Below are 18,560 nucleotides of genomic sequence, written 5' to 3' on the forward strand. Positions count from 1 at the left end.
TTTAGGTTATAATATCTCCGGATGTAATTAACATTTTACAACGCAACAAACGGCACTGATTACGTATTTGTTTATACGTTCAGATGTGCTAACAAAACTAACGGGGTTTCATTTAAGAAAACGTAGATTTGTGTTAAAAAACATACCTCCGTGCATTTTTATAAACCAATTACACTAGCCCCTCTCCCCACGTTCGGTCTGTGGAATCGATTCGTCAGTATTTGATGTGGTTTATGAAATATATCCAGCGGTAACGTTAGGTGACTCACCCTGTATATGTATTCGTAAATGTACATCACGGGTTATTGTTGGTGTTAAATGTACTATGTGCGGCCCAAAAATACTTCGTCTTCTTCCAACGTGGCTCAAGTACGGTAAAAGGTTGGACACATCTGGTGCTAACTTTTCATTACTCCTTTTATAGTCTGCGGAATTTAGCAACCAAAAATCACGAAATGTACGAGCATCCATACAAATTACATGTGTTGCTCGTTGGACCAGTATGCCATAGTGCTAGCGCAAAGGCAGATTTTAAATCATCGTAATTTTTCAATAATTAACGGTAGAAAAACAAAGTAAGAAGTGAACTGAATGGCGATCAGGCGCTTGGCCGTTGCATCTGTCTTCCTGACGATGATGGGGGGACTCGGGTGATTTCGCACTGTGGTTGGTGAGGGCAAATTACGTGTGTGTGTGTGTGTGTGTGTGTGTGTGTGTGTGTGTGTGTGTGTATGTGTGTGTGTGTGTGTGTGTGTGTGTGTGCGTGTCTTCGCACTACCGCACGCACAGTCTTACATCTTCATATAAGATCGAAAACTTTCGTAGTTTCAGAGCCCACACACGAATTAATTCCCTGCAGTGTTAGTCGCACTATCATTGTAAACAATGATCAGAATCCGTGCTTTAACCCACGATTGTATTGTATTGTATGTGAACCGGGGGCCTAGAAACGACGGAGAGGCTCCGTCCCCGCCGCAGCCGCAGTCGTCCATACCCCGACGACGACTACCGCTGTCCAAATAGCTCTGAGCACTATGGGACTTAACATCTTAGGTCATCAGTCCCCTAGACTTAGAACTACTAAAACTTAACTAACCGGAGGACATCACACGCACCCATGCCCAAGGCAGGATTCGAATCTGCGACCGTAGTAGCAGCGCGATTCCGGACTGAAGCGCCTAGAACCGCTCGACCACAGCGGCCGGCTTACCGCAGTCCACTTCACACCTCCGCCGCCCCACACCGAACCACTCTTTCAGGGTTATTGTGCGGTTCGGCCCCCAGCGAACGTCTCACACCAGACGAGCGTAACCCCTATGTTTTGGTGGTAGAGTAATGGTGGTGTACGCGTATGTGGAGAACTTTTTTGCGCAGCAATCGCCGACAGAGTGCAGCTGAGGCGGAATAAGGGGAACCAGCCCGGATTCGCCGAGGCAGACGGAAAACCGCCTAAAATCCAGCCACAGACTGGCCGGCTCACCGGACCTCGACACAAGTCCGCCGGTCGGATTCGTGCCGGGGACCAGGGGCTCCTTCCCAATCCGGAAAGCAGTGCGTTAGACCGCACGGCTAACCGGTCGGGAAACCCACGATACCGTGTTAAACCTTTTTTTTAATTCACATGAGATTTGGCTTTGATCGATTTTTTTTTTTAATTGGAGAATTTCAGGGGTCAGTGGAATGCACCTTGCAGGTCTCTGGGCGAATAAACCATGTCTGTTCAGTCGTCTGTAGACTACGTGTTTGGAGACAACTGTTCCAGTGGCTGCTATAAGGTCCCGAGCGAGGCTACCTACATTACTCCGTGGTCGTCTGCGGGCACTGATGGTGAGATATCGGTCTTCTTGTGGTATTGTACACTGTGGACGTCCCGTAGTGTAGCGCCTAGACACGTTTACAGTCTGCTGGAATCGTTGCCATGATCTTGAGATCACACTTTGTGGCACACGGAGAGCCCGTGCGACGACCTGCTGTGTTTGACCAGCCAGCCTGCGTTCTCCATCACGGTGAGTTTTACTATTTAAAGTTCCGAGTGCGTACGTTCTTACAAGACTCAACAAATATTTTCTCCTACGAATATCTCGCGAAAAGACCGTAAAGATAAAATTACATTCGAGCTAACATGGTGATTAACTGGCAATTGCGCTTCCTGTGAACTACACTCATGCTCATAAATTCAGGATAATTGCAGAATGTGATGCCACACAACGTGGCACAACACAAACTGGCGCGCTAATAGCATAGGCACATAGGAAACACACACGACACAGATCTCTAAGTCCACAGTATTGGTGATAAGCTGAGAAAAACCGACCCGAAACACATGTGCTACGAAAGGCCACTGTTTCCTGCGCATGTACCCCGACATCAATATGGGATATGATCACCATGCACTCGTACACAGGCCGCACAACGGGTTGGCATACTCTGGATCAGGTGGTCGAGCAGCTGCTGGGGTATAGCCTCCCATTCTTGCACCAGTGCCTGTCGGAGCTCCTGAAGTGTTCTAGGGGTTTGAAGAGGTGCAGCGATACGTCGACCGAGAGCATCGCAGACGTGTTCGATGGGGTTTACATATGGAGAATAGGCAGGCCACTCCATTCGACTGAAATCGTCAGTTTCAAGGTACTCCTCCATGATGGCAGCTCGGTGGGGCTGTGCGTTCTCCTCCATCAGGAGGAAGGTGGGATCCACTGTGTGGTGTCACCGCCAGACACCACACTTGCTAGGTGGTAGCTTTAAATCGGCCGCGGTCCATTAGTACATGTCGGACCCGCGTGTCGCCACTGTCAGTAATTGCAGACCGAGCGCCACCACACGGCAGGTCTAGACAGACTTACGAGCACTCGCCCCAGTTGTACGACGACTTTGCTTGCGACTACACTGACGAAGCCTTTCTCTCATTTGCCGAGAGATAGTTAGAATAGCCTTCAGCTAAGTCCATGGCTACGACCTAGCAAGGCGCCATTAACCATTTCTAGAGAGAGTCTCACTTGTATCATCAAGAATGCTGTATACAAATGATGGATTAAAGTTAAGTATTCCAGCAGCTACGTACTTTTCTTTATAGCATTCATTACGTATCCTGTTTCAGACCTAAGCAAGCCTGCGTGAATTAAGCGCGTGCCCTTTCGGCTTCCTCGCCTTGTGTCTAGACTTTCTTGTCTAGACACAACACACTGCACCCCTGAAAAGGCGGACATACTGGTGCAAAATGACGTCCCGATACACCTGACCTGTTACAGTTCCTCTGTCAAAGACATGCAGGGGTGTACATGCAGCAATCATAATCCAGTCCCACACCATCAAACCACGACCTCCATATAGGTCCCTTTCAAGGACATGAAGGGGTTGGTATCTGGTTCCTGGTTCACGCCAGATGAAAACCTGGCAAGAATCACTGTTCAGACTATACTTGAACTCGCCCATGAACGTAACCTGGGACCACTGTTCGAATGACCATGTACCGTGTTCTTGACACCAGGCTTTAAGGACTCTCCTGTGGTCAGGGGTCAGTGGAATTCACCTTGCAGGTCTCTGGGCGAATAAATCGTGTCTGTTCAGTCGTCTGTAGACTATGTGTCTGGAGACAACTGCTCCAGTGGCTGCGGTAAGGTCCCGAGCAAGGCTACCTGCAGTACTCCGTGGCCGTCTGTGGGGACTGATGGTGAGATATCGGTCTTGCTGTGGTGTTGTACACTGTGGACGTCCGGTACTGTAGCGCCTGGACACGTTTCCTGTCTGCTGGAATCGTTGCCATAATGTTGAGGTCACACTTTGTGGCACACAGAGGACCCGTGCTACGACCTGCTGTGTTTGACCAGCTTTCAGTCGCCCTAGTATTATACCCCTCATAACATCATCATTATGTGTTTTTTGAGCCACTTTCAACACACAGTCACCATTAGCACGTCTGAAAAGTCTGCACACTTACTCGCTGCACCGTGCTCTGACACGCACCAACACACCTCTGCGTATGCCGACTGCTGCCAGCGCCACCGTGCGACTACCGCAGGTCAAATGCACCGCATGGTCATACCCCGAGGCGATTTAAACCCGCAAACCGCCCACCAGAGCGTTGTTTCACCGTGTATCAGCATTATCCTTAATTTATGAGCATGAGTGTATAACAAAGGAATTGAGAAGTTGGTACAACGCTACGACAGATGTCTAAGTCTGAGTAAAGAAGTAGCTGGAGGCTGTAGCTAACCGTTGCAAATAAAACAGTTTCGATTTTCACTGTGGTTTCCATTTCGCGACCTATCGTTCCTTACCTTCCAAATAGCCCTTGTATAATCTTACTCGCTCCGTTTGTGACCTCTAATGGGCCGTAGCCACTTGACAGCGTTGCACAGCCTAATGCTTATGGGCAAGCGTAGCCGAATGGTGCAGTATAGGTGTAATAATGCTATTTGGAGTGTAGCCTATACTGCCTGTATATGCCCTCGGGCGAGCTGAGGAGTGGCCGCAAGTGCCGGCAACCTATGGGGCAGCATTGGAACAGCCTCCACAGTACCATTTCCAACTTCTCATGTTTTCCTTTCTTGCTAAAGACTGGGAACAGGTGTACGGACCTGGTGAGCGGCACGGGCGTGCAGAGGCGGCGGCAGCAGGGCAGGCAGCAGCACGGCCCCGTGCTCAGCCGGATGCAGGCGCCCCGCAGCTTGCGCGAGACGCCCTCCTGCTCGTAGTAGGCGGCCAGCAGGCAGAACATCTGGTACACGCAGATGGTGAACAGGTCCTGCACCAGCGCCTCCATCAGGAAGTACGTGCGCGGGATCATCACCGAGATGTACGACGCCACAGCCGCCACCTGTCGACACGAGGCGAAATGAAAGAATGCAGAGTCTCGCGGCAGTAACACTGCATAAAGAGCAACATCGAGTGATTAAAATTACACGAGCTTTCGGCCGAGCACTTTGTCCATTGTCAAGTGGTGCGACTGCCAGTGGGCTGCTAATACGCCCTTATATACACTGTCTGCCGGCTGTGATGTCACATGTGCTCGCGGCATCACCATATACCAGCGTACATTGACACGGCATTTCATGTGTCTGGCCTGCCAGTGTGGCACTGTCTGGTACTGTCAAACATTACACAGCCCTAGAAGAGCAGTTCAAAACGAACGCCGAGGAAAGCTAACGTCTAAAATTTTGTTTCTGCACGACAATGCCCGACATCACACGGTTAACTGCACTACAGAACTCCTTAATTCATTCAAATGGGAAATTTTCCATCATCCGCCCTACAGCCCCGATCTTGCACCAAGCGACTTCCACTTGTTTCCCGAGATGAAGAACTGGCTTGCAACGCAGCGCTTTGATTACGACGCGAAACTACAGGCGGGCGTGACCCACTGACTGAAGTCCCAGGCGGCAGAATTTTACGACGAAAATATTTCAAATCTTGTCCACCGCTATGACAATTGCCTCAATGTGCTTGCTGACTATGTGGAAAAGCTGAGTGTCTGTCGCTCTTTCAGATGTGTATCATAAAATGTATTTATTGAACTTATTTTTTCTTAATGTCAAAACGTTCCCTACTTTCTGAATAGCTCCGGTCGCAGGTTCGAATCCTGCCTCGGGCATGGATGTGTGTGATGTCCTTAGGTTAGTTAGGTTCAACTAATTCTAAGTCTAGGGGACTGATGACCTCAGATGTTAAGTCCCATAGTTCTTAGAGCCATTTGAACCATTTTGATGTGTCTGCTTTGACTTCCTGACCGCTGGATTTCATGCCACGCTGACCCGCAGGCACCCGTCTCTAGTAACAGTGTTACTGGTGATTTTTATTTCAAGAGCTTCTTCAGTTACTTATTATTTGCTGCTGGCCGGTGTGGCCGTGCGGTTCTAGGCGCTTCCGTCTGGAACCGCGTGACCGCTACGGTCGCAGCTTCGAATCCTGCCTCGGGCATGGATGTGTGTGATGCCCTTAGGTTAGTTAGGTTTAAGTAGTTCTAAGTTCTAGGGGACAGACTACCTCAGATGTTAAGTCCCATACTGCTCAGAGCCATTTACTTATTTGCTATTTTCTTTTAGCCTGTAGAAGCCAACCTCGGGGAAGATCAGTTTTGATTCCGTAGAAAGGTTGGAACACGTGAGGCAATACTGACCCTACGACTTATCTTAGAAGATAGATTAAGGAAAGGCAAACCTACGTTTCTAGCATTTTTAGACGTAGAGAAAGCTTTTGACAATGTTGACTGGAATACTCTCTTTCAAATTCTGGAGGTGGGAGGGGTAAAATACAGGGAGCGAAAGGCTATTTACAATTTGTACAGAAACCAGATGGCAATTATAAGAGTCGAGGGGCATGAAAGGGAACCAGTGGTCGGGAAGTGAGTGAGACAGGGTTGTAGCCTCTCCCCGATGTTGTTCAATCTCTATATTGAGCAAGCAGTAAAGGAAACAAAAGAAAAATTGGTCGGAGTAGGTATTAAAATCCATGGAGAAGAAATAAAAACTTTGAGGTTCGCCGATGACATTGTAATTCTGTCAGTGACAGCAAAGAACCTGAACGGAATGGACAGTGTGAATATAGTATTAACATCAACAAAAGCAAAACGACGATAATGGAACGTAGTCGAATTAAATCGGGTGATGCTGCGGGAATTAGATTAGGAAATGAGACGCTTAAACTAGTACATGAGTTTTGCTATTTGGGGAGCAAAATAACTAATGCTATCCGAAGTAGAGAGGATATAAAATGTAGACTGGCACTGGCAAGGAAAGCGTTTCTGAAGAAGAGAAATTTGTTAACATCTGGACTCCGCATGAAATTATGCCTAATGTAGGTTCTTACATAGAACAGCAGCCAGCCACTTTTTACAATGCTATTTATTTATTTAAATAGCGCCGCTCCCGCTTTCGAACCGACACGTTCATCTTCAAACGGCTAATTCTCGTTGTTGTGTACGTAGTTCCGTGTAGTCAGCGCGTACACAACTTTCCCACTAGAGGCGCCCCACTAAGCACAACAGTGCAGGCGCAGCGCTCGTCCGTGTCCGCACTACGAGATGGTGCTGCCATAGAGATGGACCAAATTCTGCTTCCGCCGATCCACATGTTAATATGTATCGCAGCCAATGAGATTGCTGCTAACGTAGAACCTTTTCTTCTCGCGGATCACACTCGCGCAGTGATACATGAACGCGTGAGGTATTATAACGAGTGTACGGACCTCCGATTAGTCAGTCTGCATTTGTCTGTACCAGTCCGCATTAGTCTGTACCAGTCTGTACGAGTTCTACATTTGTCTGTGCCAGTCTATAGTCAAGTTTCAGTCTGCGCCTAATAAGATTACCATATTCCTGTACATAGCCATGAAGATAAATGTATAGACACTTTTTTTGTCAAGTATCAGAGATATATGTGAGAATAAGATTAACGTACCAATACCTAAGGAACTTCAGATTGTCAATTGTAAATAGCATCCAGAACCAAGTTAAGTAATTTTTATGCTTGTTATTACACTCCTGGAAATTGAAATAAGAACACCGTGAATTCATTGTCCCAGGAAGGGGAAACTTTATTGACACATTCCTGGGGTCAGATACATCACATGATCACACTGACAGAACCACAGGCACATAGACACAGGCAACAGAGCATGCACAATGTCGGCACTAGTACAGTGTATATCCACCTTTCGCAGCAATGTTAAAGACTGCGATGGAGCTCCGTATGCCACGGCAAACTGGCTGACACTGACGGCGGCGGTGCACAAATGCTGCGCAGCTAGCGCCATTCGACGGCCAACACCGCGGTTCCTGGTGTGTCCGCTGTGCCGTGCGTGTGATCATTGCTTGTACAGCCCTCTCGCAGTGTCCGGAGCAAGTATGGTGGGTCTGACACACCGGTGTCAATGTGTTCTTTTTTCCATTTCCAGGAGTGTATATATATATAATTTATCAGCATGAATTTTTCTTTTGTTAGAGCATGATTCTTTCTCTCAGGGATATTACCTTTTCTTATTACTTACGAGCATAAGTAAATATGAAACGGGTTCTTGAAGGGCCGCTGATATTCATGTACCAACTTTAGATTTTGAACGTGATGACTAAAATATAGTATATATATATATATATATATATATATATATATAACAAAATTACATTCAATTCAGTTTATGGCAACTATATTTTAGTCATCACGTTCAAAATCTATATATATATATATATATATATATATATATATATATATATATATATATATATATATATATATAACGTAACAAATGGCACCGACGTAACACCATCTTTCGTAAAGTGAGCGGTTGTATATGATTGTTAACTATGGAGCTATTGCCTCACCTTACTCTGAAAGGAACCTAATTTGTACACAGTCTGGACCGGAAGGCTTGGTGTTATTAAGTGATTTAAGTTGCTTCTTGTTCACCTCAGCTTGTTTCTTTCGATACATTGATGGCACGTTCGTCATTTGGCCCGACGGAACTAGGAAGCTCGAAGAGCTCTTGGAGCACCTGAAGAGCATTGATGGTAACATCTAGTTCACCATGGAGGTAGAAAAAGACAGTGCATTACCCTTTCTCGCCCTCCTCGTCCGTCGCAAGCGATTTGGATGCCCTGGCCGCAGCGTCTATAGAAAACCTGCCCGCACCGATCTCTACTTGCACGCCATCAGCCATCACCATGCGTCACAGAAGTGCGCTGAGTTACAAACATTGCTGCATCGTGCAAGAATGATATCAGACGGTGATAACTTGCGCCATGAGCTGAGCCACCTAAGCGAGTGTACAGGAAATACGGTTATAATGTTCACCAAGTAAATGAAGTGATTTCGAGCAGAAATCACAATAAGACTACCGACGAGGAGCGGGATAAGAAACCTACTTTCTTGCCGTTTTGTAGCTCTGCGTCGGGCAAGGTGAACTGCCTGCAGAAAAGGCGCAAGGTCAAATCGATCTTGAGGTCTCTGACAAAAAGCCGTCAATTACTGAGACTAGTTAAACACGCAGCAGGTCTCAGAACACCTGGGGTCTACCAGCTACCCTGCGAGTGTGGCCAGCCGGCAGTGGTGGCTTAGCGGTTCTAGGCGCTCAGTCCGGAACCGCGCGACTGCTACGGTCGCAGGTTCGAATCCTGCGTCGGGCATGGATGTGTGTGATGTCCTTAGGTTAGTTAGATTTAAGTAGTTCTAAGTTCTAGGGGACTGATGACCACAGATGTTAAGTCCCATAGTGCTCAGAGCCATTTGAACCATTTTTTTGAGTGTGGCCAGTCTTACGCTGGACAAATAGTAAGCACTGTGGAACAACAAAGGAAGCACCAAGACAGGTTTTATCGCCTACGCTACCCCGAGAAATCCATTTTAGCTGAGCATGATTTAGTAAACAGACACCGGACAAAATTTGGCGAAACCTCTGTCGTGGCTCGTACTAACGGCTTCTGGGACTGTGTAATTAAAGAAGCCATTGAAATAAAAATCATCGATAACGCCTTAGACGGTGGCCTGCAGTATATATGGCGTGGGATCCAGCGATCGCGCGGTTGAAGCGGGCACATCGAATGCCGACTCGACGTATCCCCGTATATGGGGATACCACGAGCACTAGTGACGACTCAGCCGATAGCTGTTGTATTTAAGGGACGTAGCAGTAGCTTACTGCTCCCATCCTCGCCCATCCCAGCCCGCTGCCACACCTGTATTCTTGCATCCCATCTGCTCTCCATCTTCACACCCTCCATACCCTTGCCCGAGGTGGCTCCCCCTCCATGATGCTGTCCTTGTTCGGTCCATCTACCCCTCCTACCGGCTCTCTCCTCCCATTCCCCCCCTTTTCCCCCAGGGCTCCCTCTCTCCCTCCTCACCTTTCTTTCCTCCCCTCCTCTCTCCCACATCTCCCGCTTCCACCCCCCTCCCCGGGCTTCCAACTCCGCCCCTCTCCCCTACCCCCACTCTCCTTTCTTTCTCCCACTGGCTCCACCCTCCTCCTTCCCGCCCTCCTACCTCTCCCTTCCACCTGGAGGCAGGCCCCTCCTTCATCAGTATGTCTGTGAGTGCTTCGCCGATGATCGTCACCAGTGTTTCCACGCGTCAGTGTTTCTCCGTTGTGTGCCACAGTGTTTTCATTGGTGTTCTCCTACGTTTGCATCTCCAACTGGATGTCTTCATCTGTTCTACTGATGACACCCTTTGTGTACTGTGCCTTCCGTCGAACGGCTTCTAATATATCATGTAATGTTAATCATGTATTACCATGCTTTTTATGTTCTCTGTCTTCTATATCTATCTGTTGTGTTTCTCCGTTGTGTGCTACAGTGTTTTCATTGGTGTTCTCCTACGTTTGCACCTCCAACTGGATGTCTTCGTCTGTTCTACTGGTGACACCCTTTGTGTACCGTGCCTTCCATCTAACGGCTTCTAATATATCATGTAATGTTCATCATGTATTACCATGCTTTTTATGTTCTCTGTCTTCTATGTTTATCTGCTGTATCTATTGGCCGAAGAACAGCATACATAGGCCGCTGCTGGCCTGCCTCATCTCAGGCATGAAATAACAATAAAGGGAAAAAACAGCTTACTGCAACTCATACCACTTGACAATGGCCATGGAGTGTTTGGCCGAAAGCTCGTGCGATTTTGACTGCTTGACGTGGTTGGAAACCTGAGAACTTTTTATTCTCAAGGCGAAATGTCTTCACACACTCACGGAAATGGATACAGTTCGCCATCAGCACCTCGACCAGACTTAGGAAACAGATACTCCGGTAATTCTTTGCCTGTGAAATTCGTTCGTCAGAGTTTCATCAATAGCACGCTCCTAATTATTTAAGAAATCGAACTCCCGCGTATAAAACAGCTTCGAACGTTTGATTACTTTACATGTGAGTTAATACGAGGCAAGCTTTTATTTAATTTTTTTTTAGGTCCGTTTTGTTGTAGTAGTTCGCGCGCATACCGAAGCGAGCGCGTGCGTCGTGTACCGGCATGCCTCAGGGACAACTGAGCTCAGTTTCAGCTGTGTAGCTAACCTATACGGTTCTGTTCTCCGCTTTCAAAATTTTTCAGACTATCAACTCGCTCACCGCGTGTGAGGTTCGCTCACTGATAAGGCTTTTGTCAGCAAGGAACCTGTCTGCTGCAGAAATTCATCGACAGATTTGCGAAGGGTACAGTGATACTGTTATGAGTGAAAGCAAAGTGCGCAAGTGGGTACGAGAATTCAAAGATGTCCATAACAACGTCCATGATGAGGACCACTCCGGTCGCCCTTCTTTGATTACAGACTATTTGGTGCCTTCAGTTGAAGTGAGGATTCGTGAGAATAGGCGCGTAACAATAACAGGTCTCTCAAACGAATTTCCTGGTGTGTCAAGATAAGTGCTTTACAACATTGTTTCTGAGCACCTGAAGTTTAGGAAACTGTGCTCCGTTTCGGTCCCGAAACCACAAAAACCAAAGATTTGAGTGTGCGATGAAATTCTTGACTCGTTATCACGAAGAAGGTGACGGCTTCTTGAGTCAGATCGTAACTGGAGAAACATGGGTTTTCCATATCACGCCCGACTGGAAGTAACAAAGCATGGAATCGAGACACACACACTCGCCTGTAAAGGTGAAGGCCAAACAGACACTGTCCCAGCGCAAAATCATGGCGTCGGTGTTTTGGGATAGGCATGGTGTTTTGTTGGTCGACTTCATGCAACAAGGAACCGCTATCAACGTAGAAGCATACTGCCAAACCCTGAGAGAGCTATGCAGAGCGATTCAAAACAAAAGATGCGGAATGGTGCCAAAGGGAACTGTCCTTCTCCATAACAATGCAAGACCTCACACTGCAGGTCAGACCAGCGATTTATTGGACACTTTTGGCTGGGACGTCTTACACCACCCACCCTACAGTCCTGATCTTGCGCCGAGCGATTACCATCTGTTCCTCCACCTCAAACAACACGTCAGTGGCAACCGTTACAATGATGACGACGACGTGAAAACGACAGTGAACTCTTGGTTATCGGAGCAGGCGGCAAGTTTTTATGAAGAGAGTATTTTAAAATGGTTTGAGAGGTATGATACGTGTTTCAACGAACTTGGCAACTATGTCGAAAAATGGAGTGGAGTATCAAACTCCCTGGCAGATTAAAACTGTGTGCCAGACCGAGACTCGAACGCGGGACCTTTGCTTTCACGGGCAAGTGCTGTACCAAATTCTTTTTTTTTTTTTTTTTTCATTTTGTTCGATATAGTTCGTTGTTTGGTCTGGGGGGACGGTCACAGGACATCTGTTAAAGTTGATCACTGATTCTTTGACTCAGTTTTTTTATTACAGAGAGCATGCAGCCATCTGACCGAACACACTGTGCTGACGACCAACTGAGCTACCTAAGCACGAGTCACGCCCCGTCCTCACAGCTTTACTTCTGCCAGTAGCTCGTCTCCTACCTTCCAAACTTTACAGAAGCTCTCCTGCGAACCTTGCAGAACTAGCACTCCTGAAAGAAAGGATACTGCGGAGACATGGCTTAGCCACAGCCTGGGGGATGTTTCCAGAATGAGATTTTCACTCTGCAGCTGAGTTTCATATCAGCGCACACTCCGCTGCAGAGTGAAAATCTCATTCTGGAAACATCCCCCAGGCTGAGACTAAGCCATGTCTCCCCAATATCCTTTCTTTCAGGAGTGCTAGTTCTGCAAGGTTCACAGGAGAGGTTCTGTAAAGTTTGGAAAGTAGGAGACGAGGTACTGGCAGGTGTGAAACTGTGAGGACGGCACGTGAGCCGTGCTTGGGTACCTCAGTTGTTAGAGCACTTGCCTGCGAAAGGCAAAGGTCCCGAGTTCGGTCTGGCACACAGTTTTAATCTGCCTTGAAGTTTCATGTGAGCGCACACTCCGCTGCAGAGTGAAAATCTTATTCTTGAGTGAAGTATGTACTTTCTAAAAATAAATTTACTTTCTTTAAAAATCCTTTCGTTGTGTATTTATGTTCAAATGGACCTTACTTAAAAAACACGCCTCGTATTTTACGTTTTGGTTTTGACTTTAAGTACAGCTTACATGGCAAATCTCTGCATGCAGTTACTGACTTAACGAAAATTATTATCTGGACGTTTCAATACAAAAAGTTTATAGTGGTGTTCGAGTTTTTTTTTTGTTCCAATTGCTGTCACAAATAAAGTGACTGTACATAGCACCTTTTACCTGAAGATTTAAATAAGAATGTTATGGACGGCGCAATGGAGTTGCATACTACAAGTGCATACTACATGTGATTTGAAGATGATAGTTAACTACTGAAACTGGTCATCACTTTGCAAAAAAAAATTTATATTAAATGCGTTGGGGACAATTAATAGAAAAAAATTTTAAAAAGTTTAAAAGTGATATAGAACGGTTTTTAAATTTTTATAATTTTGCATTTGATTATCATACATCAGTTTGTAAGTTAATTTCCTCAGCTTTCCATTGCTGTCCTTGTTTATCTCTAAGTTAAATAGTTTGTTTAATACTTACGATTTCACTGGAAATGTATTTGCAGTTGCGAATATGAGCCACCTTCGACTGTATATTAGAATGACGGCAGTGAAAAGTTGTGTCGGAATGGGACTTGATGCTAGATTTCCCACATTTCGCAAGCAGGCACCGTAACTGCTTCACCTATCCGTGCACGAATCACAGCCAGACCCAAAGTTCCATATGCTGTCGTCCATGTGTCACAACCTGCACTCCTATTTTACGTATATTCCAGTCCATAAAAGACATATTTATTGAGAGTCGAGGGCCTGTTATTGGCGAATAAATACGAAATAGCAGTGCCTGCGTTAATAAGAAGTACCCTGCAAGTTGTTCTTAATGACACAGGTACTGCTATTTCGTAGTTACGATTTTGTTAAGATAAACACTACCAAATGTAAACACTAGGGGCCGGCCGAGGTGGCCGAGCGGATCTAGGCGCTTCAGACTGGAACAGTGCGACCGCTAGGGTCGCAAGTTCAAATCCTGCCTCGGGCATGGATGTGTGTAATGTCCTTAGGTTAGTTAGGCTTAAGTAGTTCTAAGTTCTAGGGGACTGATGACCTCAGAAGTTAAGTCCCACAGTGCTCAGAGCCACTTGAACCAAACACTAGTTTTAAATTTTTTTTTTTTGCCAATAAACATAAATAATTAACCCAAGTACATTCATACATCCCTACCTAAATTTACTTCGTAATATGCAATTTTTTATTTATTGAAAAATCAGGTTCAAAGCATGACATGGACATTCCGGCCTGTAATTTAAAATAGGCCATGCTTAGAAGAGGCAACGGCCTTGCCGCAGTGGTTACACCGGTTCCCGTCAGATCACCGAAGTTAAGCGCTGTCGGGCTGGGCTAGCACTTGGTGACCAATCGGTATGCCGAGCGCTATTTGGCAAGCGGGGTGCACTCAGCCCTTATGAGGCAAACTGAGGAGCTACTTGATTGAGAAGTAGCGGCTCCGGTCTCGGAAACTGACATACGGGCGGGAGAGCGGTGTGCTGACCACATGGGCCTCTGTATCCACATTCAGTGACGCCTGTAGGCTGAGGACGACACGGCGGCCGGTCGGTATCGTTGGGCCTTCATGGCCTATTTGGGAGGAGTTTTTAGTTTTAGTTTTATGCTTATAAGACATCTGCTGTCATATTCGGATTGTGCTCAATGAGACCTAACTGTAGAAACACAGTTTGTGAAAATCGCTTAATGCGTTGTCGAGATATTAATTTTCAAAGCTTATTTTAGACACAATACATTTAACATTAAACAACTTAAAAACTACTTTTCCGGTTGAGGGGCGTTTTCACTTATGCACACGTCCTAGTTTTGTCTAAATGCCGATGTTACTGGGTTCTCAGTAACTAGTGGGAATCAGTTTTTATTGACTTGTGATATTTAATATTTATGCTGCTAACCTGGTACGGCAATGGCGGTCATCCTCGCCATGTTTGTCGCCAAGAGCTGGAACGCCTAGGTTTTTATGATCAGGTGTCCGGGGCATGTGTTTACCCACTAGCCATCGTGTGGACATGGTATTTCTGACACCCACTGTGCCTGCCACTCACTGAGTTTCAAAGGTGCCGCCATCTACTGCTGACACCGCAAGACTTTCACGGCTCATTGAGCTCAGATCAGCTCGCCCTCTGTGCCTTCTGCAGCTGCCAAATGCTTGTCCCTACACGCCGCACCTATTTCTCCATCTCAACAAGACTTGTGCGGTTAGTAGCCGTGTCCGCCTTTCCTTTTTTGCAGTTCACATTCTATAGGAATGTACCCTATCAATTTCCATCTCTCTCCAGCCCCTGGAATCATGGTATGGAGCCAGAAAGATCGTCTGTCTTTCGTCCGAGCCTCTGGTCACGACCCTCACCCCAATTCCTTAATGGTCGCTCTGCCGCAGAATGGGAGGAAGATTGCATTTCAAAAACATAATACTAAGGTAATGATTCTACTTAGCACACAACCTGGAAGACTGGAACACAGGTATCGAGTGTGGAAACTTGAGTTGGACACAGAAATTTTAGATTAACAACAAAAATTCCTGATACATCCTAGACTGTGAAGTGGCCTCCACATCGTGATGGAGGGGATCATATAGCATTATTGGCCGGGACTCCATCTAGGGTTGTTTGTTCGCCAGGTTCAAGTCTTTCTATTTGACGCTGCATCAGAAACTTGCGTGTCTTTATGATGAAGATCAAATGAAATTATTAGGACAGAAAGAAATTAAAGACATTAGATACCAGTGGGCATTGACTTATATCAATGGGGCAAGTTGAAAATTTGTGCCAGACTGGGCTTCGAACCCTAGTCTCCTGTTTCCTACGCAGATGTTCTGGCCACTACACTATCCGGACCAGTGGTCACCACAACTTATGCCCGCTCACCCACCGTCGTCGCAACTGCAATCATATAGCTTCGACGTTTCCTCTTTCGGCAGCAGAGCTGATCTCACAACTGTGTATATATATTGTCCCGGCTAGTTAAGAACCATTAGCTGCCGTGTGGGTTGGGCATAAAACATCTTTGAATCACGTTGTGAATCTAAGTGTTTGAACTAGCACTTGGAAATTGATCTCGTTTTTTATTTCTAGGGATATTTCGTATACTTTCAACCATGACGGATCCAAAGATAGTAACATAGCAATCGGGTTCCAGTCTATTTTTTTTAATTTTTGTTCCCCAAATAATTTGATTTAGTTACCAAATGGTTCAAATGGCTCTAAGCACTAAGGGACTTAACATCTGAGGTCATCATTCCCTAGAACTTAGAACTACTTAAACCTACCTAACATAAGGGTACCACACACATCCATGCCCGAGGCAGGATTCGAACCTGCGACCATAGCGATCGCGCGGTTTCGGACTGAAGCGCCTAGAACCGCTCGGCCACAACGGCTGGCGATTCAGTTACCTTCGTAGTCAATATGCCTACGATAAATCCTGTTATCTGTTTGTAACACGTTGATCAGCTTTTCTCAGTAACCCTTGAATATTCACAGATAAAATTGTCTACGTACTTTTTGATTTTTGGGATTTAGAAAACACAGAGAAAGTCTCGTATATATTCTGTTTTATTGACACAATTCACTTCTTAAATTAATGAGAGATGGCACTGGGGAATCAATGAAGAAGGAGTTGATCCTAGTGTGTGTCGTTTCGGTATAATAACAGTCTGTACCACATTTCTTCGCGTTCCTATCACCAAAGATATGATTTCCATGAAACTGTCTTTTACTACTAAAACAAATCATAAATATGTCTCCGGCTTTACAATGTCTAAGCTTCTTAATTCTCCCGACACGATATTAATTATAAGTTCGAGTTCTTTCAGTGTCTGTTCAGCACAAATTTTGCCTTTTCACGGGCACTATATCTCTCGTCTCGTTTATTAGCAGAATCGCCTTGACAACGCTCGGTATAGATATTAGTATGAGAATGTCCAACCATTTTCCGTCCGAATATCTCAAAATAATCTATTATTCACCACTCCAATGTGTAACCCAGTTATGAGAATGATATTTAATTAGGCTTATAATCCCTAGCTTCGGACTATCACGGAATACCGCGAACATGCACCATTGAAAACAAAGACTCAAGAGAGATAACAATGCTGCACATTGGTTTATATATTATGTTCAAAACAAAACGCAGCTCAGTTATGTCTTCCTTGAATTCTCTTTGTACTACTTTGCGTTATTTTATTTCGAATATGCACTCTTTGTAAAATTATAACTAACTATTTCTTCGAAAGAATACGACCATTTTTTGGCTCTTGGATCATTTTGTATTACAGAATTTAATGTAATATTCGTTTCTGAATACCCACTTCTAAAGAGCAGTTACAAACTCCATGTACCACCCTAGCACGCCTTCTGTCAAATCCAAATTCTCAACATATACCACACACTACCAGTATAGTATTACCCTCATAACTTGCAGCTTCTGGGCAATTCCTGTAAGAATCCGAGCTTGGTGTGCGTCTACACTGAAGGGATGACTGAGTGTCATGGCCTTAATTAATTATACATGTGGTGTCTATTCTTTCAGACATGTCTGAAAGTACAGGCATCATTGTGATCCTGCAACCACTATGTATGGTACAAGTTTTCAACTTGCCCCATTCATATAAACCAGTTCTCATTGGCAGCTAACATCTTTGATTCCTTTGAGTCTTGATTCATAGTGGCTGTTCTTCTGGACATATCCAAAAGAACGGACATCGCATATACACTCCTGGAAATTGAAATAAGAACACCGTGAATTCATTGTCCCAGGAAGGGGAAACTTTATTGACACATTCCTGGGGTCAGATACATCACATGATCACACTGACAGAACCACAGGCACATAGACACAGGCAACAGAGCATGCACAATGTCGGCACTAGTACAGTGTATATCCACCTTTCGCAGCAATGCAGGCTGCTATTCTCCCATGGAGACGATCGTAGAGATGCTGGATGTAGTCCTGTGGAACGGCTTGCCATGCCATTTCCACCTGGCGCCTCAGTTGGACCAGCGTTCGTGCTGGACGTGCAGACCGCGTGAGACGACGCTTCATCCAGTCCCAAACATGCTCAATGGGGGACAGATCCGGAGATCTTGCTGGCCAGGGTAGTTGACTTACACCTTCTAGAGCACGTTGGGTGGCATGGGATACATGCGGACGTGCATTGTCCTGTTGGAACAGCAAGTTCCCTTGCCGGTCTAGGAATGGTAGAACGATGGGTTCGATGACGGTTTGGATGTACCGTGCACTATTCAGTGTCCCCTCGACGATCACCAGTGGTGTACGGCCAGTGTAGGAGATCGCTCCCCACACCATGTTGCCGGGTGTTGGCCCTGTGTGCCTCGGTCGTATGCAGTCCTGATTGTGGCGCTCACCTGCACGGCGCCAAACACGCATACGACCATCATTGGCACCAAGGCAGAAGCGACTCTCATCGCTGAAGACGACACGTCTCCATTCGTCCCTCCATTCACGCCTGTCGCGACACCACTGGAGGCGGGCTGCACGATGTTGGGGCGTGAGCGGAAGACGGCCTAACGGTGTGCGGGACCGTATCCCAGCTTCATGGAGA

At 46.1% G+C, this 18,560-nt stretch overlaps 1 protein-coding gene across 1 annotated transcript in view; it reads right to left on the reverse strand.

The window, feature by feature from the left end:
• Positions 1-18,560, reverse strand: part of LOC126109683 (organic solute transporter alpha-like protein) — a 99,296-nt gene that overhangs the window by 43,202 nt on the left and 37,534 nt on the right. The window contains exon 4 of the mRNA XM_049914733.1: positions 4,575-4,813. Coding sequence (XP_049770690.1) covers positions 4,575-4,813 — 239 coding nt within the window. The remainder of the gene's footprint in view (positions 1-4,574; positions 4,814-18,560) is intronic.

The sequence above is a fragment of the Schistocerca cancellata genome, chromosome 12 (assembly GCF_023864275.1).
Source record: "Schistocerca cancellata isolate TAMUIC-IGC-003103 chromosome 12, iqSchCanc2.1, whole genome shotgun sequence".
Lineage (NCBI taxonomy): Eukaryota > Metazoa > Arthropoda > Insecta > Orthoptera > Acrididae > Schistocerca > Schistocerca cancellata.